A 27,886-nucleotide genomic window follows, 5' to 3' on the forward strand; every position below is an offset into this window, starting at 1 on the left:
ATGTGAAAGGGAAGGGGTTTGAATGCTTTTTAATGGGCAATCCATTACTTTTGCTTCCCTAAAAAGAAAAAAATCCCTCATCCCCCATGCTTTAGCTGAAATCACAACGCTAGCTGGCTATGGCATCAAAATGTTATTACCATGATTGAAGAGGTAACGGAGTCAGATTAGTGTCTTGGTAAAAAAATTAAGCCGTCCTGTAATTATGTTTTGTATTCTTGGAAAATGAAGTGCAATCTTCTGGTATGCGCAGCACTACTGCCAGAAAGTCAACCTGGACCCCTATCTGGGCCTGTGAAACCAGAATTAAGAGTTTAACATATTTCTTACATAGACCAAAGCATATATTTCACTGATTTATTAATACTGATGTGCTTAAATGACACTTAGAATTCATCATCTAGTTCCTGAGTTGGATAGTTTTTAAAAGGCGGCGGCAACTCCCTTACACTATCTGGAGGAGGAAAGGGCTCGTATCGCTGAAGTTCAGCTTTTGAAATGTAAAAAAGGTCATTTCCAATTGAGCCGAAATATGCAGCGTTGACCGTGAATGCAGTCTCTGCTAAAGCTGAATAGCTGTAGCTCTTCAGTGCTACAGATAGTCGAGCCCTACTTGATATGCAACAATTTAATGACATTGTCAAAAATAAAAATGTACAGATAAGAAATCGTGGATGACAGCGCAAACTGAGCAAAAGACATTTAAAAATGTGCGCCACCTTCTCTCGAATAAACATTGATGTACAATCTGTGCCAAACCATCAAAATTTCAACCTCTGCCAGTAATGAGAGAAATTAAATTATATGCAGTAAAATCATTTATTACATTTCAAAATAAGAATGGAACTGGCCAACTGCACACTTGGCCCATTACATTAAAGTAAGACCAATGAGGGCAATGAAATCATGGGTTTTAGGCTTACATCGGTTTTAACCATCCTCTTTGACAAGGTCGTAAGCAGCTGTTCAAGGTTCAAATAAAACCACTGTGTGCCGTCCAGGGAATTATGACAATATTCCCTTAGGAAAAATACCATGACAACCCTCAAAGGGATGCTGGATCAAGGGGTTGGAATAACAAGACCCATGTTGGTCATCTGATTCCTTTTGGGTCTGGAGGGACATGATTCCAGTCCATGATTTGGTGAAAAAGGCACTTAAGAAACCCAGAATGACAGTTGAACGGCTCAAGTGTGCAAAGTGCAACTAAATGGCCAAACGGAATATGCCCCATGTTAATTGTGTGTGACTCATATGGACGTATAAAAATAGACTATCTATGAATCTTACATGGTTGCAGGGCTTAACACGAATGTCCATTGAAGTGTACTTTAACGCAGACAATAGTTACAAATTAATTAAAATCCCATCTTAAAATGGAGAGGGGGGGGAATGATAAAACCAAAATAGGTCTCTGACATTAAGATACACACTTCCTAAACAGTAGAATGGGTGGAAGTGGGTGTGTGCAAAGTTCTCGTTTTCCCCGCAGACGGCGCATCATAATTGGCAAGTTTTGGTTTCCCCCATTTTCTTGTGTCCTCTCAAGAGTCAGTGTACTTGTCCTGTAGCTGCTTCCGTCTTGGTCCTTGGTTTGTGATGGACTTTAAAACCCAGAGAGATGCGGGGTTTAGGGGGGAAAGGGTGGGGAGGAAACCCCACAGCAGCACAGAGGCTTTGGTCCCAGGGAGATACGAGGAACGAGTCCTACATCGTCGCCACTTCTATCTGGACATACAGTTGCCGTACTCCAGCCTGTGGACAAGTACAATGGAGAAAACCAGTCACGATTTGCTTCAACACCTGTCACAACAGTGAAGATGGTTCATTTAATGTCTGACATTTCTGTGGCCTGTCATTACCTAGTACAGGTGTAATGTAATTCTAATGATAATGATGGTCTAGTGGTAATGGCAGAGCTCTTTGTTTCTCAAACCTTCCACCTGGACTTGAATAGACCGATTGTCTGTCCATAAACCATCGTTTAGGCTGCCGACCAGTTGGCGGTTATTTAAGTGATAATGCCCTCGAAGCCGGTGTTTGGAGGATGTGCCAATATATCGTCCAAACACCGGCTTCAAGGGCATTATCACTTTTATACAACGGGTTACCAACATGTTTTCATTAACATTATTTTATTCATCCAGCCACAAGATATAGTCCCAACACATCTATGGTTGCTACCCAAGCCCGCTGGTCATTTGTTCTATTGGTTCGGTTGTCAGAGACGTGACCAAGTCGTTCAGTCTTTGTTCTTTATCTATGGATGCGACCCAGTAGTCTGTTCTAAATGTTCCATTGCCATATTGGCTGGCAACGTTCTTATCCCTTGCTTGCTTGCTAGCTAGGCAACTACGGCTAACTTCCAGTCACGTCAAAAGAATAACAGTAGCTGTTTTCTAGTGACATTTATTTGGATACATCCATAACAATGAGCTAATGAGGCGCGATTTCACCTGGCATAGAAAATGTGCTCTCTCGTCAGGACACTGTTGTTCAAAGGAGCTAGCCAACAACACAATCACTTCAAACACTGAAGCTGTAAAGACTGCAAACTAGCTGCACTTCGTTTCATTTTTACCTTTTTTCAATTTACATTTCTTTGTTTATATATATCCATAAAAATGATGCCAGCTGATTCATGATTTTGACTGGCTGAGAAACGCTGTCTTCCCGTCCAGACCCCTACATGTTACTATGGGACAGCTGGAGATCGAATATTGAAACAATGTTGCAAATGTCAGACAGCAAGGTTTATACAAAACTCTGCTGTTGAAAACTAAATGTTAGTTTTAGAAATGTGAGAATGTCTAGATGGTTTTTAGTGGAGATCAAGTTTATATGGCTGGGCTGATGAGACAGTGAATTGCACAGTCAGATGGAACAGAGTAAATAGGCATCATCGATTTAGCCAGTGGTAACTTGTAGAATAGACAACTGGAATGCGCTTTTAACCAATCATTATTCAGGATTAGACCCACCCATTGCATAATAATTACACATGTTCCAATGTTAGTGATTTTGTGGTTTCCCATCAGCTGCAGGCTAATCAGTGTGTGTATTTGTAGGAGAATGACCGTCTGACATTACAAAAGGATGGGTTCCTCTCCTACCTGTGTGAAAATGTTGTGCGTTTGGCTTAGAATCCATTTGCTGTCAGCGTCAGGTGCAATTAGCAGCTTGACTGTGCCAATGTAGACATCTGTGCATAGGGTCCAGAAGTGAGGCTCCTGCAGATTGTACACACCCTGCAACTGCTGCACCTGCAAACACACACAGTTCACACCTAGATTTATATGACCATTTCCCCTTGTTAAACATTTAACATGTTCAGCATTGACGTGAGGGTATGGTTGAGGCATGGTTGTGCAGCACTTACCCTCTGGTAGCATTCTGGCAGGGCATTGTCCAGAGAGGGCGGAGTTCGCTGCATCAGAATCCCAATGGACTCCCTCAACAAAGGCACTACACTGTGGCACAGAGGGTAAGGGAGAAAAATAGCGTGACTTACTTCCCCAACGTTTTCCTGTCAACACTGGCAGACCCAGGGCCAAGGCATGCCACATCTGGCCAAAGTGATATTGTGCTTCTGGGGCACAAGTCACACTGAACAATATGAACCCTGGACAATGACAGCTTGCTTGGTTAGGCATGTAGGTGGTAGCCTAGGTACCAGTCTTTGGCTAATCCACTCCCTGTACTCCATGTCATGTGCCAAAGAAAATGTCCTTTCTGCCATCTTCAAATATGAACATTAATGAGCTCTAGAGCTCATAATCACAACGATTATGCAAATATTGGAACCGTCACTTTTTTTCTTCCCCCACACATTGCAATATATATATATATATATATATATATATATATATATATATATATATATATATATATATATATATATATATATATATATATATATATATATATATATATATATATATATATATATATATATATATATATATATATATATATATATATATATATATATATATATATATTTTTTTTTTAAAGAGAAATGCAATGGCTGCCGCAGTGCAATTTAGAAGTACCCCAAAAACCCGCGACCAATACATTTTCACCCGTTTTCAAAGTAGCCCAATTTACAGGAAAATTTCAGACGCATGGCCTTGAACACGATACTGAAAAGAGGTGAAATAACAATTCAAAAGAACATGTAAACCTGTTATTAAATAGAGAGCCAATGGCAATGTAGGACATGTGGGTTAAGCATGACATGCTAGTGAAATCTCCCCACATCTAAAACCATCAGAAGTCCCTCTGATTCAAAGGAGCATGAAAAACCTATTACAGTCAGCTACACTAGGATGGTTACCTTAAACAAAATGGTGTGGGTTTAGTAGACAGGGGAGGCCGAAACTACTCTACATTGTCATTTAAAAAATAATAATAAATGTAATAAAATGAATGAAACCGACAAGTAGCTACGTTTCTATCCAATTGGCGACAGATTTTTATGCGAATATTCAAAATTCTGCATTTCCCTTTGCTTACGGAAAACCGTATCAAGCGAAGGGTTTGAGCGCTGCGCGAGTGGAAATTTGAAATGGAAGTTCTGGAACTCCCTTGCATGCTTCGGTTATTGGGAAAAGTCCACAATGAAACGTTTGCATATGTTGACCATCAAGTGGCCTATTGATTTATGTCATTATAGGCTACCGTAGCCTACCATTTGATACAATAAAATGTTGAAATGACAAAATCTCTGGGGTTATTGCAAATCAATGTGCCACTTATGTAGCTTAACTGCAGCTAGCAAATATTTTGTAAATATCGTATGACTTCATTTTGTTGTTGTAGCGTTGTGTTATGCAATTATTAATGGCCAAGTTTAGTTAATTAAATTGGAAGTTATCAATTGTGATCATGGTCAAAGCTCTATAGCAATTGCTGATCAGCTGATAGAAAGCGTCAGCTTAGGCTACAGGTAAGAAATCAAATTAAAATTTAAAAAAGACAAGCATTGGCCTATTCAGTTCATATCCATATTATTAATATTTGATTCAACGATTGAAAAATGACACCATCCTCAGTAGCCTATTCCAGCAGGTTATTGGGCAACACAAGCACTTGTCCAGGCTACTGTAGACCATGTTTCTAGCTATGCAAAATAGAATTAATCATAAACCCAGATTTAGCCATTTGAAATGACAAGTCAATCGTGCAAATAGGCCATTTATAAAACGGGTTGTAGTCTTCACATCTGGCTCATAATGATGGCACAATTGCGATCCTCTGTCCAAATTTCATCACTCAAAACTCTCCTGTCGGATTTATATATAGTTATGCGAAAAGGGATTATTTAAAATGTTAGCAGTCAAACGAGTTAAAATGACATCCACTGGTGGAAAATGATCTGCCAAGTTTAATAAAGATAAATTATCTTCTCTCCCGGCTTATTCAAATTCCTTTTACATGACGTTAGCTCACAATAATTATTATATTGATGACAGAGTTTTGCTTCTTATGTTGATATTCCTTAATTCGCTCGATAACGTTATGGGGAAAGGATTTGTAGAAATATGACAACTCCTCTCGCTGTGCATCCATTTTTTGGGGCTAGTTTTTCAAGAACCTTGTGGGCAGATTGAGTGGTGATTGTGCTAGAAATTTGGGATAGACCTGGCAAACCCAGTCTTCACGTTGGTATCCGGTTGCTAAGAAACCGTATTTGCCCAGACAATCCTGTCAAAAGTTGCTAGCTCAGTGTAAATACATACTGCAATTAGAACCACAAAATATCTTATTTTGAGGCTTAAAATCTAAAACAACGTGCCTAGCTAACAGCTAAATGTTTGTTTTTGACTTTGTTAATTCTTTATCAATGACAAGGAGTGGCAAGCTTGCCAAAGGGATTGGTACTCAAGACTATGCAGGTAGGGCCATACCATACAGAATTGGAAGTCACAGAAGCTGCTTTCAGTGAGCAGGAATACTGCACTGCAGACCCTAGCTGGCTGCAGCCGAGACTACTAGCATAGTTGAACAATGACTTCATGAGGCTGGACAGTGCCACGTCAGCCATTCTTGATCCTTCCTTTTGTCTCCTCGCAACCATCTCGCGGCCACAGTTTTAAAAGAATCCCATTGCATGTCCCGCCTAACCCCTATACCAAAGCCACAAGGCCGACCACCACAGCATATGTGAGCCATCAGAGGGTTTGGCAGCTTTCCCCGTTCCCAAAACCCCACTCACTCCCCGTCATTATCCCTGAATCCCCTACACCCCACCAGAAGCCCCACTCAGTCCATGTCAACGTGGGCGAAACTTTCCCTTTGCTCTTCCTCCACGTCTACAGTCTTCCTTGCACTACATGCTAGTAGCACACTACACTAACCAGCTCGTCGGCATTCTTCTTCTACATTCTTCAGCGTTGCCTTTGAGTCTTAAGGGTCCGGTCGAAATGTAGCCAACGTTCCCCTACCGAACGTGTTAATATGAAATCAAAGACTTGATTATGGCCGACGGGAAAAGAGAACCTTTGAAGAAATTTTTAAAAAGTCACACATTGACTCCTTATTTATGACATGTATTCCACAATTATAACAGCCATGAACTTTTTGTTTTGACTGTCATTTTGTAATAACTTAAACGACAACCATTTTCTCAAAACGGTCTTTGAATTGAAGCTAAATAAACAAATGGGAAAGAGATTTGTTTACGTCGGTCTGTTCTTTAAGACAAGATTTTCCATGGGCTGCTTCTCAATACACTGATATCACCCTTCTGTATCTGCAGTGAAACGTGACAGCGCTAGAGCAGTGTTTGTCAGACCATGAGACATCACGAAAATGTCTGTAGTATCCAAACGGTTATGACCACTATTGAAAGGTGTCTCTCCCCATTTTGCTCTAGGAAACCCACAAGCCTCGTCTGAAAGTCCCTGGTACCAGTTTTTTTTTTTTTTTAAATGAATGGAAGTATATATGGAGATATTTTAGACATTTAAACTAAGGGGATAAATACATTTCCTGATCTTTCTTATATATCACAGACACGTCAAAACAAACTTCCTTTAGATGTTTTTTGAAACCATCTATTGTTCCATGTAGTGAATTTGTTAGCAATTTCCAAACGCCTGAAGGTACCACGTTCATCTGTACAAACAATAGTACGCAAGTATAAACACCATGGGACCACGCAGCCGCCATACCGCTCGGGAAGGAGACGCTTTCTGTCTTCTAGAGATGAACGTATTTTGGTGGGAAATGTGCAAATCAATCCCAGAACAGCAGCAAAGGACCTTGTGAAGATGCTGGAGGAAACAGGTACAAAAGTATCTATATCCACAGTGAAATGAGTCCTATATCAACATAACCTGAAAGGCCGCTCAGCAAGGAAGAAGCCACTGCTCCAAAACCGCCATAAAAAATCCAGACTACGGTTTGCAACTGCAAATGGGGACAAAGATCATACTTTTTGGAGAAATGTCCTCTGGTCTGATGAAACAAGAATAGAACTGTTTGGCCACAATGACCATCATTATGTTTGGAGGAAAAAGGGGGATGCTTGCAAGCTAAAGAGCAGCATCCCAACCATGAAGCACGGGGGTGGCAGCATCATGTTGTGGAGGCGCTTTGCTGCAGGAGGAACTGGTGCACTTCACAAAATAGATGGCATCATGAGGAAGTAAAATTGTGAATATATTGAAGCAACATCAAGACATCAGTCAGGAAGTTAAAGCTTGGTCGCAAATGGGTCTTCCAAATGGACAATGACCCAAAGCATACTTCCAAAGTTGTGGCAAAATGGCTTAAGGACAACAACGCCCTGACCTCAATTCTATAGAACATTTGTGGGCAAAACTGAAAAAGCATGTGCGAGCAAGGAAGCCTACAAACCTGACTTAGTTACACCAGCTCTGTCAGGAGGAATGGGCCCAACTTATTGTGGAAAGCTACCTGACACGTTGGACCCAAGTGAAAACATTTTAAAGGCAATACAACCAAATACTAATTGAGTGCATGTAAACTTCTGACCCACTGGGAATGTGATGAAATAAACAAAAGCTGAAATAAAATCACTAATCATTATTCTGACATTTCACATTCTTAAAATAAAGTGGTGATCCTAACTGACCCAAGACAGGGAATTTTTACTGGGATTAAATGTATTTGGCTAAGGTGTATGTAAACTTCAACTGTATATATAATTTTTTAGATACCTTAAAAAGGAGTCTTTCTATTCAAAATCAAATAGCTAAATAATCCTTGGTATGACCATCTTAAAACAATTCCATATGTTAGCTTAGAACCCCCCCAATCTAGAGGGTTAAACAGGGGGATTTTGATATGTTAAAATTCGATTTCCGCAGGGAAATGTAAGGCCAATGTCTAAAAATATTTGGTAATAAGTGGAAGGAAAGGCATCTTGTGAAATGCCAGTGACTTCCTCTTCCCCAGTTGACTAGTTACGATTATGAAGGTATGGGCAGCAATTAGAGAAGCTTTTATTTGTGCCAGCCTGACATTAACAGTAGCCAAATGAGGAGCCGTTAAGTGATCCATCCATTTCCTGACTGTTCAGCACTCCTGGCCAGTAAACGCTGTGGTAACACACTTAACAATTCAGCACACAGAAGCATTTTGTGTAATACGTGTGGTGTACTGAACCATGTACTGTATGCTACTGTGGAAGCAGCCAATAACCAACAGTATAGAATCTCAGAGTCAGGAGCTTGTGTCTTTGTTTTGCTCCCTGATTTGATTAATGAAAATATTGAATACATACTGGTAAATTATAGAAACATTCTATAATATTTTCCAGAATGCAATACTGTCTTCAATCACGAAGTTGCATTGAATCAAAAACCAACTAGTAGCTGAAGGATGGGACTAAAAACAAAATATAACTATTGTAAAATGTATAAGCTAGAAGTAAAAGCCTGTGTTGTTGTCCATTAGTTTACTTCATATGAATTCAACATTTTTATTAGGGATGCACAATATAGTCGATGAACATATCGGAATTGGTCGATATTAGCTAAAAATGCCAACATCGGTATCAGCCGATGTCTAGTTTAACGCCGATATGGAAAACCGATGTCAAATCTGACGTGCATACCTATATAACGTACAGGTACATGACATAATGACGCCACATAAAATGATGCGCTATGCGTGCAATACAGCATTCCTAAACTAGCCCATGTAAGCTGTGTGGATCGAGAGCGGTCATTTGAAAGTAACACAATTTCAGCGAGACGAAATCCATTAAAGCCAAGAATAGAATTCATTGCCCTTGACAATCAACTGTTTTGACGCCGACTGGTTGAGCACCGGTACACACTACCAAGTGATCTATTTTTCAGATGTTGCCCTACCGGAGTTACAGTAATACCGTCACTACTATTAGCTTCACGACATATACTATGGAACGCCGTTTGGGTCTTTGTGTGTCAAAAAAATATACTTAACCCTGTTGCCCAAAGCTAACGTTACAGCTATATAGTTAGCTAGCTAACTATAGCTACTGAAAACAGATGATGTCGTTTTGCTATGTTTTTGGGGAACAATATTGTTTGCATCCATGAGCGAGCTAGCTTTTTTTATGACCAGCACTGTAGGTGCGAGACAACTTTACCAGCATCATAGCATACGTATCGATGAAGCGTTTTCGCTCCTCCCTTGTACTTGACTGAAGAATTAAGACCACTAATTGGTAAGAAACTCCCCTCACCTGGTTGTCTCGGTCTTAATTGAAAAGAAAAAACCCCAGAAGACACTAGGCCCTCCATGGAATGCATTTGAGTCCCCCGATTTCGAGCTTTGAACCAAGACTCAAAGCGCCAATGTGTAACATCCCTGGTATTGGCATCTTGGAAACCAATTCGCCAAACCTTTTCTCACCAATTAGTGGACGTCTAACAAGTACAGGATCTTCAGCAAGGCACACAATAAATCAACCACTAAGTACTATCGATATAAGCAGTCATTCAATAACAGTAGCAAGAGCAGTATAGAGGCCTAAACCCCTCAGTCAAGGGTGATTTACCACCAAAAAAAAAAAGAATAAAGTGGGAACATCGCACTCACCAGGCAACCAATACTAAACAGTAGGCAACATTTGACTCATACTGACGTTACTGCATGATGAGGTTGAAGCAAATCCCATTTCTTCCCAATGGGGAAAATAATGCTCTTCCAATGAGGGGCTGCCAAAGTGTCAACACTGTTCTGGAATTCCCCAAGTTGTAAAGAGGGGGAGTCAGACCCACATTCTTCAAGGCCTTGGCGCGAACAGTCTTGGAGTTGAACAATGAAGCAAAACTATGGAAGCTCCACCACGACAAGACCAGAAGAAAATTAAGCCTACATCCACCCGTTCTGAATGAAAGCATATGTTCATCATGAGAACATCTAAAAAAGGACACAGACCTGCCATGGATAACATGGGTTGAGAAGTCAGAAAACCGTTTAAGATGGATACATAAATCTCAGACGCATGGCCTTGAACACGATACTGAAAAGAGGTGAAATAACAATTCAAAAGAACATGTAAACCTGTTATTAAATAGAGAGCCAATGGCAATGTAGGACATGTGGGTTAAGCATGACATGCTAGTGAAATCTCCCCACATCTAAAACCATCAGAAGTCCCTCTGATTCAAAGGAGCATGAAAAACCTATTATTACAGTCAGCTACACTAGGATGGTTACCTTAAACAAAATGGTGTGGGTTTAGTAGACAGGGGAGGCCGAAACTACTCTACATTGTCATTAAAAAATAATAAGAAATGTAATAAAATGAATGAAACTGACAAGTAGCTACGTTTCTATCCAATTGGCGACAGATTTTTATGCGAATATTAAAAATTCTGCATTAAAAATAAATAAACTCTTAAAATAAATTTGTTTTATCGCATTTTCAACTCTACCAATGGTTTTATCAAACTTGAACGATAATATAGCAAATTTGCCCAGTCTTGTTTTGACGCATGCTCTCGAGAAGTTCGCTGATAAAGTGGACAGGTTATATGATGAGATATGGATAAGAGCAATAATTGTATTTGCTAATTGGCAGCCAAGCACCGATCATCATCATTAATTTTACCAACAGGATCCCACCACGTCGAATGAACAAATGGCGTGTCGACATTTATGGAATTGTACAGACATGTCCTGTTTCCATCAGCCCTGTTGTGAAGTTTTTTTTTTACGCGTCAGGTAATTCATCTGCATTAGATAGTTGGATGAAAACCTGGTTATTGTCAAGAATTGCCGAAAGTAGTGTCAACTTTCTGCCCTTTCCATCTTTCAACTCAAGGAAACGTGACAGCATTAAAGAGGGTACACTGAAAACACAAGGCCCTCCCCATCAGAAAAGGGAGGGCTTTCACAGTGGTTATGTGGAGGAAGGGCTCATTACCTAACCTCAAGCCCTCACCTTCATTACCAGCCAACACGATGGCTCTTCTGCCAAGTCTAGTTCATGAAAGGCAATACCTCAAGGGAATGATGTAACAGAGGTCAAAGGTAAGAGTACACTATGACTAATTATGTACGAGTTTGGAAGTGATGAATTGTATTTATTTTTTTATTTTTTTAAATGCTTCAACGTCAAGCCTTCAATAATTGGGTCAAAATAAACAGCATTCAAGTTAACGCATAGCACTCACCCGTTATATGTAATCAATGTACTTTTGTATGGCACCTGGGTATGTACTGTTCAAACATCTAACAATGAGTTGCCACACTAAAGCCAATTCATCTTAGCACACCGTCGTCTCTAACATCCTTCCAATAGTTATCCTCATTTCAAATGAGCCAAATCACTGTCCCAAAAGGCCTTGATTAGTACTCGTATTTACATAGTGTCCTAATTTATTCACGCCTACCTTATCTGGTTTCCAGGCTTTCACCTGGGAGTCATTACCCAGCCTTTTCCTCCAGCAGGGAGGGAGGAGCCTCAGCCGGGCTCTTGGTCCCAGCAGCAGAGTCCCACATAAGGCCACAGCTAACCCACAGCCCCACAGAGAGAGCCAAGGGGCCCGCAGGGGCCTCTAACCACCTCTCTCCACTCTCTAATCACAGGCTGCACAGACTGTTCCATCTGTCCACAGCCAACCCAGATATTCCCCCTTTGGTGCGAGGCCAGCAGCCACCAGGCCTTGACCGAGGCACACAAAGAAACACACTGGGACGGCCCAAGGCAAACACACACGTGCAAAGGGTCTGTGCTTGGTTCTGTAGTTTTTGCAAGCTGCAAAGGTTTCTTCCAAGTATGGCTGTTCAGGGAGGATGGGAAAACTGCACCCCCCCCCCCCCTTAATAGTCCTCCTGCCTCCAAATGTGGTCAATGTCAGCAAAATAAAATAAAACAAAACATGGTCAACCAGCTGAGGTTCAGGGAGCACACACACTGACTTCCATTTCTCCAAACAACCTACTGTCCTTCTGCCGGTCCAATAACAGAGATAGAACTACGGTCCATTTCACTGGGTAATCAAATAGAAAAATTATATCTGTAGGCCAATATTGTTTGAATCTTGAATCCCACAAATGGATGATGGCAATTCCAGAACGGTGGGGAATATACTTCAAGTAATTACACAACTCTTTCATTTAGCGTTGTTCTGGAATAAATCCAGCACTCATTGCAGTGCTAAAGGTTTTTATCAAGATATCACAATACGAGGTCCCAAAATAACTTCACACAGAACTTACTAACAGGAAGGTGATTACACTCAAAACAAAAACAAATATTCACGACAAAAACAACACGCATCAAGGCCCGTGGAAATTAATCTCCGATCCCGCACAACCATCTGGGTGGGGTCCAACAAAATGTCCACAAAGGGGAAATGTTTTCCAATCCCTGTTTGACTACTCTCTCGCTCTCCATTTTTTCCCTGTCCAGCCGCTTAACAAAAACAAGAAGTACAAACATTCTGAAAATAATAGCCAAATACCAGCCGCGGATTAGGTGGTTTTACAACGTTGGAGGTTAGTTGTATGTTTTTCGCTACTTATTTTGGGGCTCACATCTGCTTCATTATTTTATTTGCTCCTCTCCCTCTTCATTCTTCCCTCACTTGTTCCATTTCGCACCTGTATTGAAATGGCTCTTTTACGAGCCTCGCTCGGTTCCAAGATGGAATGCAACATGCTGTAGAATAAGCCTAGGTGGGTTCGTTTGTTCTCATTGTCCAACATGTGAACTGTTAATTTCTTTGCCTTTCAGATGGCTATCGAGAAAAACTTGAGGAAAAATGCTTAAGTCTCAAGGACAAAACCCCACTCAGGCAGATCAAGAAAAGGGGGAGAAAGCCACACTAAAAAGGATGGCTTTGTTCACACATATTTAAAACGGAACCGTCACAGATCACGACCACATTCCAGAGAGGAGGAAAGAAAAGGCTCAAAGACAGAGATGGCGAACAAGTTTACCAGAGAGGCTTTACTCACTGAGTTTACATTTGCATAATGGGGCCCTCTCCCCAACCACTTTGTCACTACTGTACGACTAACAGAGGACAGTGAAGAATTGAGAAAAACATGAGCAGGAGAGCCACTAAGAACTAAATACCAGTTTAAGTTTACTGGTTGCTGAAACTTCCTGAAGCTTGACGTAAATCATGAGCATATTTACTAAAGCTCCCTAAGTCAGATGTAGGCTACACAGAACATTCAAATCAATGCTGGGCATTATTTAGTGTAGAGAGCATGACTCTTACACTGCATAAAAAGTCTACTTGGCAACATCTTGGCAGTAAACGTTTGAAGAATGCTACAAAGCAGGACGGAGCATGATTTCTGGGATGCCATATGTTCTGGGAGCCACAAAGACTCCACCCCACTGTACATGTCCTGTAATTCTGCACTTTACAGTGGTGTTGGCAGCGTTTGAGAAAGATTAACAGTGGCCAATTTGAAGTGGTGAGACAACATGCCCGAATGCATGCTTGCCTTCTCTGTCGTTTCATCTTGTTCTGCAGCACCAGGAGAAGTGGGTCTACGGTGGAGACTGACCCACCCTTAAAGACATTTAGCTGAATAGCAGAATACCAATACTCATCATCATGGGAGAAGCCAGTGTGCAATATTCCCTGGGTTCAGCACTACATGTGGAGCGTTCAATAGATGGGGATTCTTGTGAAATTGCTCTGGTGTTCGGTTGTTATGTTGGCAAGGCAAAAACAAAGTGAGGTAAAAAAATATCTATTGGGGTGCTTAATGAAGTGGCTGCACCAGTGCAGAAATCAAACAAAGGCAATAATGCCTAAAAAGAGAAGTACATTACTGTTTTGAGCTTACTTTGAAGGCATTTTAAATCCATCCTGAAAACAACAGTTCCAAATTGTACTGGTGAAAAATACACAGTAAATCTAGCCCTGAGTGTGTGTGTGTGTGTGTGTGGTACTTTCCTGCAGCAGTGTGACGATGGCCTTCAAGTTTCTCGCTTGCGGGAATATTTGTAGAAATTAGTGTGTGGCCTGTTGGGAATCGTACTACTGTGCGAGGTCAACTGACCTGACTCCGATCAGAATGGAGATGCACATGGAGCAGATGGGGTCAGCGATCATCAGGTCATACTTCTGCATCAGGAGCGCTGAGATGATCACTCCCACACTGCCCAGAGTGTCAGCTACGATATGTAAAAACACCCCTGTAAAACAACATGGGCTGTCTTAAGTATTTCATATCATCCTCATCTACAAATAATTTGTCCCGCAGCAAAACACAATATAGATATATATATATATATATATATATATATATATATATAGTACCAGTCAAAAGTTTACGAACACCTACTCATTCAAGGGTTTTCCTTTAATTTTACTATTTTCTACATTGTAGAATAAGTGAAGACAGCAAAACTATGAAATAACACACATATGGAATCCTGTAGTAACCAAAACAAGTGTTAAACAAATCCAAATGTTTTATTTGAAATTCTTCAAAGTAGCCAACCTTTGCCTTGATGACAGCTTTGCACACTCTTGGCATTCTCTCAACCAGCTTCATGAGCTAGTCACCTGGAATGCATTTCAACTAACAGGTGTGCCTTGTTAAGTACATTTGTGGAATTTCTCTCCTTCTTAATGTGTTTGAGCCAATCAGTTATGCTGTAACAAGGTAGGGGTGGTACACAGAAGATAGCCCTATTTGGTAAAAGACCAAGTCCATATTATTGCAAGGACAGTTCAAATAAGCAAAGATAAAAATGACAGTCCATCATTACTTTAAGGTCAGTCAATCGGGAAAGTTTTTGCGACTACACTTGAAATTATCAAGCGCTATGATGAAACTGGCTCTCATGAGGACCGCCACAGGAAAGGAAGACCCAGAGTTTCCTCTGCTGCAGAGGATAAGTTACCAGCCTCAGACATTTCAGCCCAAATAAATGCTTCAGAGTTTAAATAAGACACATCAACAGTACAGAGGAGACTACGTGAATCAGGCAGAGTGAAGGAAAACAAGTGCTCAGCATATGTGGGAACTACAAGACTGTTGGAAAAGCATTCCAGGTGAAGAGTGCCAAGAGTGTGCAAAGCTGTCATCAAGGCAACGGGTGATTACTTTGAGGAATCTCAAATATATTTAGATTTTTGGGGTTTCTACATGGTTCCATAGGTGTCATTTCATATAGTTGGTCTTCACTATTATTCTACAACGCAGAAAATAGTAAAAATAAACAGTCAAGGCCATGACTAGTATCAGAACAGTATCAGTATATAGAACAGTATATACAGTATCAGAACATTTAAATAGTGGGCAATTACCATTTTTTTTATAACTCCATTTTATCCACTTTTGTTTAGTCCTTCAATTGAAATGCAACATGAATGGAATTCCATTTTGGAGTTTGGCTGGGGTTAGCCTTCGGAAGTTGAGAACTTTTGTGAACTATTGTGTAACACATTCATTGTAGCACAAAATACATTTAAAAAAAAGAGGAAAAAGGCATTTACCAGGTATTTAAAGGAGCACGTCAATAAGAAAAAAATATAATTTGCTACTGTGCCTATAACCTATAATTTGACAAAAGAAATACCAACCAACCTCCTGGGTTCTAGGTTCATAACAATGCCACCCAAAGAAGAGGAAAGGTCCTCAATCAATGGCCAAAAGGGAACAGTGGTTAAGTCACCTTTTGCACTGTCAGCTCCCCCTTCCCCTCTCCTATCCACCTCCTCCATTCTCCAGAGCCCCCTACGCCACCCCAACTTCTGTGTGGGCCCAGTGTTTCCCCTGAGCAGGCCTCCCAAAAGGCCCAGTCGCTCTCCCTCTCTTCATTGCTCTCTATGTGCCGGGTGAAAGGGACAAACTACTTTATCCTTTCAGCCCTTTCCCACAGAAGCCTGGACAAAGGAGTTTAGTGACAGTGCTCCTGGACTCTTTCTCAGATGTAATGGTGCCTTGACATTTCCCCACCAAATTCAAGTTACCAGACCCTTAAAATCTCACACCATTTCAAAGGTTTTTTTGCAGAGATGTTGGAAATACTGTCAAACAGATAGTAGGACTATGTCAAGGCAGCCGTACCCTATCATCTATGCATAACCCCCCCACAGTATTCTTCCCTTGAACTGAATGAAAATGTATCCCTACAATCTCACATACATTATAGCCCATTAAGGAGGTGTCGAATGGTAGTTTACCAAGTCTGACGTGAGGAAATATTTTAAGAAGATCAAAATAGTTTGTGCACAGTCCACATACAGTGCATTCGGAAAGTATTCAGACCCCTTGACTTTACACATTTTGTTAAGGACCAGCCTTATTCTAAAATGGATTACATATCCATTATTCTCAGAAATAATTATTCATGGATTATTCTCAGAAATCTACACACAATACCCCATAATGACAAAGCAAAAAACATGTTTAGATTTTTTTTTACAAATGTATAAAAAACAGAAATACCTTATTTACATAAGTATTCAGATCCTTTTCTATGATACTCGAAATTGAGCTCAAGTGCATCCTGCTTCCATTTGATTGGAGTCCACCTGTGGTAAATTCAATTGATTGGACATCATTTGGAAAGGCACAGAGATGACAGTGATTGTCAGTGCATAAACCAAGCCATGAGTTAGAAGGAATTGTCCGTAGAGCTCTGAGACAGGATTGTGTCAAGGCACAGATCTGGGGATGGGTACCAAAACATTTATGCAGCATTGAAGGTCCGCAAGAACATAGTGGCCTCCATCATTCTTAAATGGAAGAGGTTTGGAACCACCAAGACTCTTCCTAGAGCTGGCCGCCCGGCCAAACTGAGCAACAGGGCGGGAGAGAATGGCTTGGTAAGGGAGGTGACCAAGAACCCGATGGTCACTCTGACAGAGCTCTAGAGTTCTTCTGTGGAGATGGGAGAACCTTCCAGAAGGACAACCATCTCTGCAGCACTTTATGGCCTTTATGGTAGAGTGGCCAGACGGAAGCCACTCCTCAGTAAGACAGCCCACTTGGAGTTTGGCAAAAAGGCACCTCTTTGGCCTGAATGCCAAGCGTGACGTCTGGAGTAAACCTGGCACCACCCCTACGGTGAAGCATGGTGGTGGCAGCGTCATGCTGTGGGGATGTTTTTCAGCGGCAGGGACTGAGACACTAGTCAGGATCGAAGTAAAGATGAACGGAGCAAAGTACAAAGAGATCCTAGATGAAAACCTGCTCCAGAGCGCTCGGGACCTCAGACTGAGGTGAAGATTCACCTTACAACAGGACAGCGACCCTAAGCACAAAGCCAAAACACATGAGGATCTGCAGAGAAGAATGGTACAAACTCCCCAAATACAGGTGTGCCAAGCTTGTAGCGTCATACCCAAGAAGACTCGAGGCTGTAATCGCTGCCAAAGGTGCTTCAACAAAGTGCTGAGTAAAGAGTCTGAATACTTATGTTAATGGATTATAAAAAATAAAAAAATTATAAACACAAATAAACTGTTTTTACTTTGTCATTATGGGATAGTGTGTACAAATTGATGAGGGAAAATATATATTTTTAAATCAATTTTAGAATAAGGCTGTAAGGTGAACAAAGACGAGTAAAAAGCTGCATCAAATTAGTCAAGTCATTTCAATGTTCAGTACCTTGCAAAATCTGTTTGCTGGAGCCCTTCCCTGGCGTGTGCAGTTCATCTGAAATAAAATACAATTCATGCATTAATTAAATACAGCAGACAATTAGTATTGACTATAGAAAACAGGGTAAACCACAAATGAGATTTACAACAGCCTTTCAACTACCTGGATAGGTTAATCTAGACTTCTGCTGGGACACAACGAAAGGGGAGTGAAGTGTTGCCACATATGCTTAAAGCTCCAGCTCACATATCAAGTTCTAGCAAATACTAAATTGTGTGAATAGCAATAGACAACAGTAGAGCGAACAGTCAAGAATTGCATAGTGAACATTCAGGCCTAATAAACTAATCCCCCTGCCCCGACATCAATGAGTCCCCTTGAGCAGACAGCATCAGCAGTGTGGCAATAGCGCCACCTAGTGTTTTAGGCAAGGTGGAATTTTGCACATTTGGGCAACTTATCCAGTGTGTGCAGAGCTTTAAAAAAATATATATATATATATTTTTTTTTTAAAAGGCATCAACACAGACCCAGCTAGGAATTGATTTGGGATTGGACTGCTAAAGCAAACACACAGAAGCAGAAAACAAATTTAAAATGGGCTTCAATAAAATCACCAACAACTGTGACAAAAAAACAATTTTTGGGAAATTGTTGCCAGTTGCCACAAATCATACACTGCACATTCACTCTCCTCAAATGGTTTTGCGTATTTACCTAAATGAAGATTTTAAAACATTGGATGCCACTGAAATAACTACCAATTCTAGAACAAAAGTATTCTCTCATACTGCATTACAGGCATTTGGTTCTGTGCTAGGAAGTGCTGTTGCCTTACCATGGCAGTGGGGCTCCTTGTGGGAGTGGCTGTGCCCATGTCCGTGGCTGTGCCCTCCGTGGCTGTGCCCGTGTCCATCTCCATGGCTGTGCTCGTGCCCATCTCCATGTTTGGACTCGTGCCCATGACCCCCATGGCTGTGTCCGTGACCTGCATTGCCATTGAACAGAGAGTGGCTGTGGCTGTGACCTGCAAAAGACCGTAAAACACACATTACACCTACAAATACATTTGTGTTGTCAGTTCCATTGAACATAAAAAGGCGAATGACTAATAATTTGGTCTTGGTGTTTAGGGTCTATTAGGGGGTGCGCCCTACTTGAGGAATGTGTTCTGTAAAAAGCACTCAATGTTTGGAGAGGTGCCGACTATGGGAAAGTACAGTGGGAAAGTATTCCGACGCCTTGACTTTTCACATTGTTACGTTACAGCCTCTTTTTTTAATTTTTTATTCCTCAATCTACACACAATACCCCATAAAGACAAAGCATAAACAGGTTTTTAGAAATATTTGCAAAATACAAAACTGAATTATCACACACACATATCCAGACCCCTTTACTCAGTACTTTGAAGCACCTTTGGCAGCGATAACAGCCGTGAGTAGGACGGTATACGCTTGGCACACCTGTACTTGGGGAGTTTCTCCCATTCTTTCTCCACAGACCCTCTCAAGCTCTGCCAGGTTGGATGAGGCACAGATATTTTCTCTCCAGAGATGTTTGATCGGGCTCTGGCTCGGCCACTCAAGGACATTGAGACTTGTCCTGAAGCCACTCCTGTGTTGTCTTGGCTGTGTGTCGCACCAGCCTGAGGTCCTGAGCACTTTGGAGCAGGTTTTCATCAAAGATCTCAGTACTTTGCTCCGTTCATCTTTCCCTCGATCCTGACTGATCTCCCAGTCCCTGCTGCTGAAAAACATCCCCACAGCATGATGCTGCCACCACCATGCTTCACCCTAGTGATGGTGCCAGGTTTCCTCCAGATGTGATGCTTGGGTATTCAGGCCAATCAGGTCAATCTTGGTTTCATCAGACCAGTGAAGCTTGTTTCTCATGGTCAGAGTCCTTTATTAGGTGCTTTCTGGTAAACTCCAAGCGGGCTGTCATGTGCCTATTACTGAGGAGTGGCTTCCGTCTGCCCAGTCTACCATTAAGGCCTGATTAGTGGAGTGCTGCAGAGATGGTTGTCCTTCTGGAAGGTTCTCCCATCTCCAGAGGAACCCTGGAGCTCTGTCAGAGTGACCATCGGGTTCTGGTCACCTCACTGACCAAGGCCCTTCTCCCCAGATTGCTCAGTTTGGCCGTACGGCCAGCTCTAGGAAGAGTCTTGGTGGTTCCAAACTTCTCCATTTAAAAAAGATGGAGGCCACTGTGTTCTTGGGGACCTTCAATTGTGCAAACATTTTTTGGTACCCTTCCCCAGATCTGTGCCTCGACACAATCCTGTCTCAGAGCTCTATGGACAACTCCTTTGGCCTCATGGCTTGGTTTTTGTGCTGACATGAACTGTCAACTTATATAGACAGGTGTATGCCTTTCCAAAACATGTTCAATCAATTGAATTTACCACGTGTACTCCAAATCAAGTTGTAGAAACATCTCAACCATGATCAATGGAAACAGGATGAGCTCAATTTCAAGTCTCATAGCAAAGGGTATGAATACTTAAGTAAATAATGTTTCGTTTTATTTAATTTTTTATAAATTAACTAAAAACAAATCTAAAAACCTGTTTTTGCTTTGTTTTGTGGTATTGTGTGTAGATTGATGACAAACTTTTTTTTATTGAATCTATTTTAGATTAAGGCTGTAACGTAAGAATGTGGAAAAAGGGAAGGGGTCTGAACACTTTCCAAATGCACTGTATAATTTCTAAAAAAATAAAGTTGCACACTTTGTCCCCACCAATTTAATGGGTAAACCTTAACCGTTAGGTTTACCCATTCAATTGTTGAGAGCATATATAGCTAATCAAACTGACCAAAGCCACACTATAGGCAGAGCAGAGTCAATCTCCCCTGACAGACAGAAGAGCAAACCACGAAAGGTGGAGCTGAGGTGAGCACAAGCAGCAGCAATGACGTTTGCAGAATGGTGAACTAAATTAAACGGCCATTGCAGAGGAGTGTTTGTCATCTTCGACTGGATGCGAAGCTCAGCAGACTGAGCTGCATATCATGTGCTGCAGCTTTAAGTCGGGTGCAGGTAGTGCGACTCAATTTCCTGCCATAACTAAACTCAGTAAAAAATAAATAATTAAAAACACGTCACTTTCTTAGGACCCTGATAATTCATAAAAATCCAAATAACTTCACAGATCTCTATTGTAAAGGGTTTAAACACTGTTTCGCATGCTTGTTCAATGAACCATAACAATTAATGAACATGCACCTGTGGAACGGTCGTTAAGACACTAACAGCTTACAGACGGTAGGCAATTAAGGTCACAGTTATGAAAACATAGGACACTAAAGAGATGTGGCCAGGGCAATAAATTGCAATGTCTGTACAGTGAGACACCTAATACAGCGCTACAGTGAGATGGGATGGACAGCTGATCGTCCTCGCAGTGGCAGACCATGTGTAACACCTGCACAGGATCGGTACATCCGAACATCACACCTGCAGGACAGGTACAGGATGGCAACAACAACTGCCAGAGTTACACCAGGAACACAATCCCTCCATCAGTGTTCAGACTGCCCGCAATAGGCTGAGAGAGGCTGGACTGAGGGCTTGTACGCCTGTTGTAAGGCAGGTCCTCAGACGTCATCAGCAACAACATCGCCTATGGGCACAAACCCACTGTCGCTGGACCAGACAGGACTGTCTCACCGGGGGTGAGGGTCGGATTCCCGTTTATCGTTGAAGGAATGAGCGTTACACCGAGTCCTGTACTCTGGAGTGGGATCGATTTGGAGGTGGATTGTCCGTCAAGGTCTGGGACGGTGTGTCACAGCATCATCGGACTGAGCTTGTTGTCATTGCAAGTAATCTCAACGCTGTGCGTTACAGGGAATACATCCTCCTCCCTCATGTGGTACCCTTCCTGCAGGCTCATCCTTACATGACCCTCCAGCATGACAATACCACCAGCCATATTCCTCGTTCTGTGCGTGATTTCCTGCAAGACAGGAATGTCTGTTCTGCCATGGCCAGCGAAGAGCCCGGATCGCAACCCTATTGAGCACGTCTGGGACCTGTTGGATCGGAGGGTGAGGGCTAGGGCCATTCCCCCCAGAAATGTTCGGGAACTTGCAGGTGCCTTGGTAGAAGAGTGGGGTAACATCTCACAGCAAGAACCTGCAAATCTGGTGCAGTTCATGAGGAGGAGATGCACTGCAGTACTTAATGCAGCTGGTGGCCACACCAGATGCCGACTGTTACTTTTGATTTTGACCCCCCTTTGTTCAGGGACACATTATTCCATTTCTATTAGTCACATGTCTGTGGAACTTGTTCAGGTTATGTCTCAGTTATTTAATCTAGTTATGTTCATACAAATATTTACACATGTTAAGTTTGGAGAAAATAAACGCAGTTGACAGTGAGAGGACGTCTCTTTTTTTGCTGAGTTTAGTATCGCGCCACATATGAGGCAAGCTATTAGAGTGTTTGAAAAGTGTACAGTGACTGGTGACTTAAGAGCAGAAAGGGGTTAGGCAGTGTGCCTGAGGGAATTTGAGAGAACAACTTGGGGGACCACCAAGTAAAGGAACTTTAGGGGACACAAGTGAAGGGTGCATGAGTTGAATCAACTCATGGCTCCACCCCAACACTATATGCTTTTAGGCCTAGCATAGAAGCAGTACAGGGACTATCAGGAAAGCGTGGAGTGACCACTTGCGAGAGAATGAAGATGAGGAAAACATGGAGTGATATGGTAGATGTGTAAAGTGACTACGGGGAGAGAGAGAGCGCGTGCGATGTCCTCATCTTACCTTCATCCCCTCCGTGAGAGTGGCCGTGGCCCCCGTGCTGGAACACAAAGATGCCCACCAGGTTCACCAGCAGCCCAGCGACAGACACGGGGAGCAGACGATCGTGATTCACGTGTGGCGGCTCCAAAAACCTCTGTCAGATGCAGCAGGAGACAAGACCAGTCAAATCAACATCGTTATTGAGAATTGGCCATCTTAAATAAAATGTGACAATATTGTTGAATCACAGGTGCTTAGACAATATAAGACAAGGCCTATCAAAATCATTCAAATCAATGTTCTTTTCAATATGTGAAATACTCCTAATCAAACCCATTGTGTTCTGAGGCATACCTCTACGCCTTCTGAGAAAATGAAGAAGGCGGTGAAGATGAGGAACAGGCCATTCACAAACCCTGCCAACACCTCCGCCCTCACATATCTGAAAACAGAAAGGGAAGTACAGTACACACAGGTCAACAAGAGGCTAATCAATGTGACTTAAAAACAGCGGGAGCTATTTCAGTGCCAACAGAAATTGTATTTGAATTCCATAATTTTGTATTAGGATATTGAATTTGAATGTAATATTTTTTTAAAACGTGTAATGCACAAATGAAATCATTTCATTCATAAATTGATAGTATTTGATTTGAAACTGAAATGAATTATTGCAGAGTTAAATGTAATTGAATATTCAAATTCAATATTTATATATTCAGTTTCAATATGGTAGATATTGCATTAATTGTGTATCAAGTTCACAAACTATAATTTCAAGTTAATCAGATTCAAAACCAGAGAGAACATCCTGGTACCTTGCCAACCAGGAAAGGCAGAGGAGAACAGAGGATTAAACTCTACAGTAAACAGGAGCTTCTGGTGGTTTCTAAAGCCAATGTGGCATGTTGAATACATTTTCTGCCTATGAATTTGGCGCTAACGTCCCAACTATTTTGGCTAATGGTTCACAAAAAAAATAAGATAGATAACTGTTACACTCCCTATCGTCAAACATCTCATTCCATAATCATGGGCATTAATATGGAGTTGGTCCCCCTTTTGCTGCCATAGCAGCCTCCACTTTTCTGGGAAGGCTTTCCACTAGATGTTGGAACATTGGTCTGGGGACTTGCTTCCATTCAGCCACAAGAGCATCAGTGAGGTTGGGTACTGATGTTGGGGGATTAGGCCTGGCTCGCAGTCGGCGTTCCAATTCATCCCAAAGGTCTTTGATGGGGTTGAGGTCAGGGATCAGTTCAGGCCAGTCAAGTTCTTCCACATCGATCTCGACAAACCATTTCTGTATGGACCTTGCTTTGCACACAGGGGCATTGTCATGCTGAAACAGGAAAGGGCCTTCCCCAAACTGGTGCAACAATGTTTGAAGCACAAAATGTCATTGTATGCTGTAGCTCTAAGATTTCCCGATTTCCTAGCCCGAACCATGAAATACAGCCCCAGACCATGATTCATCCACCAAACTTTACAGTATGCACTATGCAGTCGGGCAGAGAGTGTTCTCCTGGCATCCACCAAACCCAGATTTGTCTGTCGGACTGCCAGACGGTAAAGCGTGATTCATCACTCCAGAGAATGCATTTCCACAATGGAAACCCATTTCATGAAGCTCCCGACGAACAGTTCTTGTGCCGACGTTGCTTCCAGAGGCAGTTTGGAACTCGGTAGTGAGCGTTGAAACCTGAGGAAAGACTATTTTTACATGCTAAGCGCTTCAGTGAGTTTGTGTGCCCTACCACTTCGCGGCTGAGCAGTTGTTGCTCCTAGACGCTTCCACTTCACAATAACAGCACAGTTGACCGGGGCAGTTCTAGCAGGGCAGAAATTTCACAGGCCAATGTTTTTCTATGGAGATTGCATGGCTGTGTGATTTTATACACCCATCAGCAACATGTGGCTGAAATAGCCAAATCTACAAATTTGAAGTGGTGTCCACATCCTTCGCATATATCGTGTAGATTTAAGTCTCCATCAAGGGTCATCATTATATGTGACTGACTGGGTTAAGACTGTTGGCCTGCTGAACTAAAGCCTAGGCATTAGTCCTGTGACTTGGATGGTCTCTTCAAGGAAGTCAAAGGGGGGTGAAGTGTAACACAAGTGGTTCGGTGACAACGCTCATGTGATGAGTGACTTGTCTGAGACCTGAAAAGTTGCATTGTCTGGCGCTCAGGATACCTGGGCCAGAACCCCATTAGTAAAACAAGTCTTCAGGTCTCAGGCAAGGTTGCTCATCACATGCATAGATCACCAAACCACCTCTGTTGCAATCATTAAAATGGAGGGCACAGATCCTTATGCCGCCGTTTGCCACGGAAAATGGTAGGCCTGATTTCGAACCCAGACAGTTTGGTGCCGTGATCTCTGAATAGGAGGTCAAAGGGCGGTGAAATGTGACCGAGGTGGTCCGATGAACCACGCTCTTTTGAGGAGTAACCTTGCTGCAGACATGTGTTAGCTTCCTGAGTTCCTCCCCATGGGCTTTATCTAAGTGGATCGGCACAGTCTTGTGACATATAGGAGACATGGTTCAAACCCAGTCAGTCACAAGAGCAAAATGAAATAGGACGTAGAAAGGCTATGACAGGGTTATTTAAATATATTCTTATGGAGGTCCAACTTGTGGCACGTCCTTCTAACGTGTCCTACGCGGCCTGTGATCAGCATCCATGTCCAATGCGCGTCCATGTCCAAGAGCGTTAGCTTCAGGAATGGGGTCATAATAGCTTATAGCCAAAACGGTTCAAACATTAGAGGCAAATTCATTGGAAAAAAATATTCAACATGCAACATTGGCTTCAGAAACTTTACCACAGACAGAGGAGAACAGATAGCTTTTGACTACCTTTCCTGTCTGGAAAAGTACCAGGCTTACATCTCTGGTTTTTTAATCTGAATTTAGAGAACTGAAAGCCTCCGAGAAGCTGAATATATTAAATATTGATCAACTTGAAATTATAGTTTGTAAACTTGATACACAGACAATGAATTCAATATCTACCATATTGTAACTGAAAATAAAAAAAATCAATTCAATTTGACATTCTATTGAACATTCAATGCAATATTCATTCAATTCAGTATCAAATCATGAAATACAAGGTCAATTAGGACTTCAACGATTCCATTTGTGCATTACAAATTCAAAATCCTAATTCAGAATTATAGAACCTAAATACAATTTCAGTTTGAACTGAAATCACTCCATACAGGTGCAACACCTTTGCTACATTAGTAGCAATACACACATCCAAATATGTACTAAAGGTGCAGATTTTTGCAATCACCAGCAGGATTGGCAACCCTGGATATCAATAAAGGCATAAGATCAAAAATACAGGTAATCATGCACGCTTGGTAAGACGTCACAAACTTCAAAATGTAAACATTAGCAGAGACTCCTTAGCAGTGCTGGAGGCGGCGTTACCTTTGCTAGTGAAGCTACAGTCTACATTGACTGCATACGTACCCATATGAGAATGAGTCATTCGACCTCCACCTGGAAATCACAGAGGCTGCAAGTCCGGCTAAAAGTGCAGTGCAGTCAAAGAACATGTGAAAGGAATCTGATATCAAACCTAAACTGAGAGCATATACACACACACACAACAACAACAAAAAACTTGTTAGACTGGACTGTCTCCCGCACCAGATATCCTCCCCAAGCTTTGCAATTGCCGTGGGTAAAAGTTACACTAAAACAAAGTTTTTTTAATGAATGACTAAGTTATGGCTGATAGAACTAATATGTGCAGTAATGTTTTAATTGGCTAGTTACTTGTCTATGGGAACACATGGATTTTATAACAGTGACATTTTAACCCCAGCAGCTGGTTCCAGGCAACAATTTGAACACATGTTGCAGATAGGATGTCCTGGCAGAAATCCATGCATAAAATACAGCTATCAAGATGGATAGCCATTTCAAAACACATAACCAGGGAATAACATGTGTCTAGCTAGATGTTATAATGTAGTTTGTGGTGCAGTCCCACTGATGGGCGCCAGTGCAAGCAACGGGCATTGTTGGTACAACGCTTGCTTAGACATACGTGGCACATCCTGATATAAGAGTTGCGTTTTTTAGGCTTTTCCCGTCGAATGATACGGAACTTACCTGTTACTCCATATGCCGTACGATAATTCAACAAAAGCAAATGACAGATTCAGACAGAGAAAGAAAAACAAATTGCGTGATGTTTTATCAGATAGGATTGATCTGGGGGAAAAAAAAGAAATTTCACTGAGTTAGTCGCAGCTAGCGCGAGTTATCAACCAAGCCAACGTCACCTAACTAACGTTTGCTAGCTTGCGCTCATCAAAACAGTAGAGCCAGTTAAGAATGAGAAGTAGCTACCTATGTCAAATGTGCAAAATTGCATCAATTTCCTGAACACGCATGTTGACCGCACACAAATATTTAATACTATACAACCCCCCCCTCTCCCTCCCTCCCTCCCTCCCTAGGCTAGCTAAGTAAGTCGGGAAGTAACGAACTTCCATTCGTGCATCTGAAGCTAACTGGCTATCTAGACAGCTAACTTAGCCTTATGTTTGTCTATGGAGCTAACTAACAAATATCTATTTGGTCAGCAACCAAGGTGGATGGTCCCATACCCCTAGCAAGCTGTTTTTGGTAGCTAACGTTAGCTAGGTAACTACAGCATAATATTTTGCATCATGTTTTTCACATCTGAATTAAACTAGCCAGTGAGCATAGAATCAAAATAGCTAGCTAACAAGCTAATTAAGACCTAACAAAAATACATCAAGAACACAAACAAATATGACAATTTACCTGAACCATCCTGAAATCTTGGCGAGGAGGTTGAATTTGGGTGGCTTGTACTCGTCGTCTTTTATAGATAATGGTAACATTTTAGCAGTCCCTCCCAGGTTGTGCCAAGCTAGCTAGCTAAATACTGCTGGTTTGAGCTGGAACCACCAACTCAGCTCTCAGCCAATACATCCGATCAATAGAGGGCGCTTGCACTACCAAAACATGCAATACATGTTATAGGGACTGTACTGCCTGCCTACAGCTATGGTTC

At 41.8% G+C, this 27,886-nt stretch overlaps 1 protein-coding gene across 1 annotated transcript; it reads right to left on the reverse strand.

The window, feature by feature from the left end:
• Positions 1-343: 343 nt before the first annotated feature.
• Positions 344-27,869, reverse strand: LOC110524101 (zinc transporter 7). The gene is made up of 11 exons (XM_021603442.3): positions 27,634-27,869; positions 26,953-27,054; positions 26,305-26,418; positions 23,169-23,256; positions 22,836-22,968; positions 18,893-19,081; positions 18,061-18,108; positions 14,494-14,629; positions 3,380-3,470; positions 3,114-3,263; positions 344-1,755 (listed from the first exon to the last, which is right to left on the reverse strand). Exons 1-11 carry the CDS (start codon positions 27,711-27,713, stop codon positions 1,708-1,710), a joined length of 1,179 nt encoding a protein of 392 aa, XP_021459117.2. The 5' UTR covers positions 27,714-27,869; the 3' UTR covers positions 344-1,707.
• Positions 27,870-27,886: the final 17 nt, after the last annotated feature.

Source organism: Oncorhynchus mykiss, chromosome 5 (assembly GCF_057628025.1).
Source record: "Oncorhynchus mykiss isolate SJ-2025 chromosome 5, ASM5762802v1, whole genome shotgun sequence".
Classification (NCBI taxonomy): Eukaryota; Metazoa; Chordata; class Actinopteri; order Salmoniformes; family Salmonidae; genus Oncorhynchus; species Oncorhynchus mykiss.

Excerpts from the sequence above, each read along its gene's own strand:
- LOC110524101 (XM_021603442.3), bottom strand. The coding sequence starts at position 27,713 with ATGTTACCATTATCTATAAAAGACGACGAGTACAAGCCACCCAAATTC. Across the intron at positions 26,419-26,952 it reads TACGGCATATGGAGTAACAG|TTTAGGTTTGATATCAGATT; the intron begins GTAAGTTCCGTA and ends ATATGCTCTCAG. Across the intron at positions 19,082-22,835 it reads CTCTCACGGAGGGGATGAAG|GTCACAGCCACAGCCACTCT; the intron begins GTAAGATGAGGA and ends GGTCTTTTGCAG.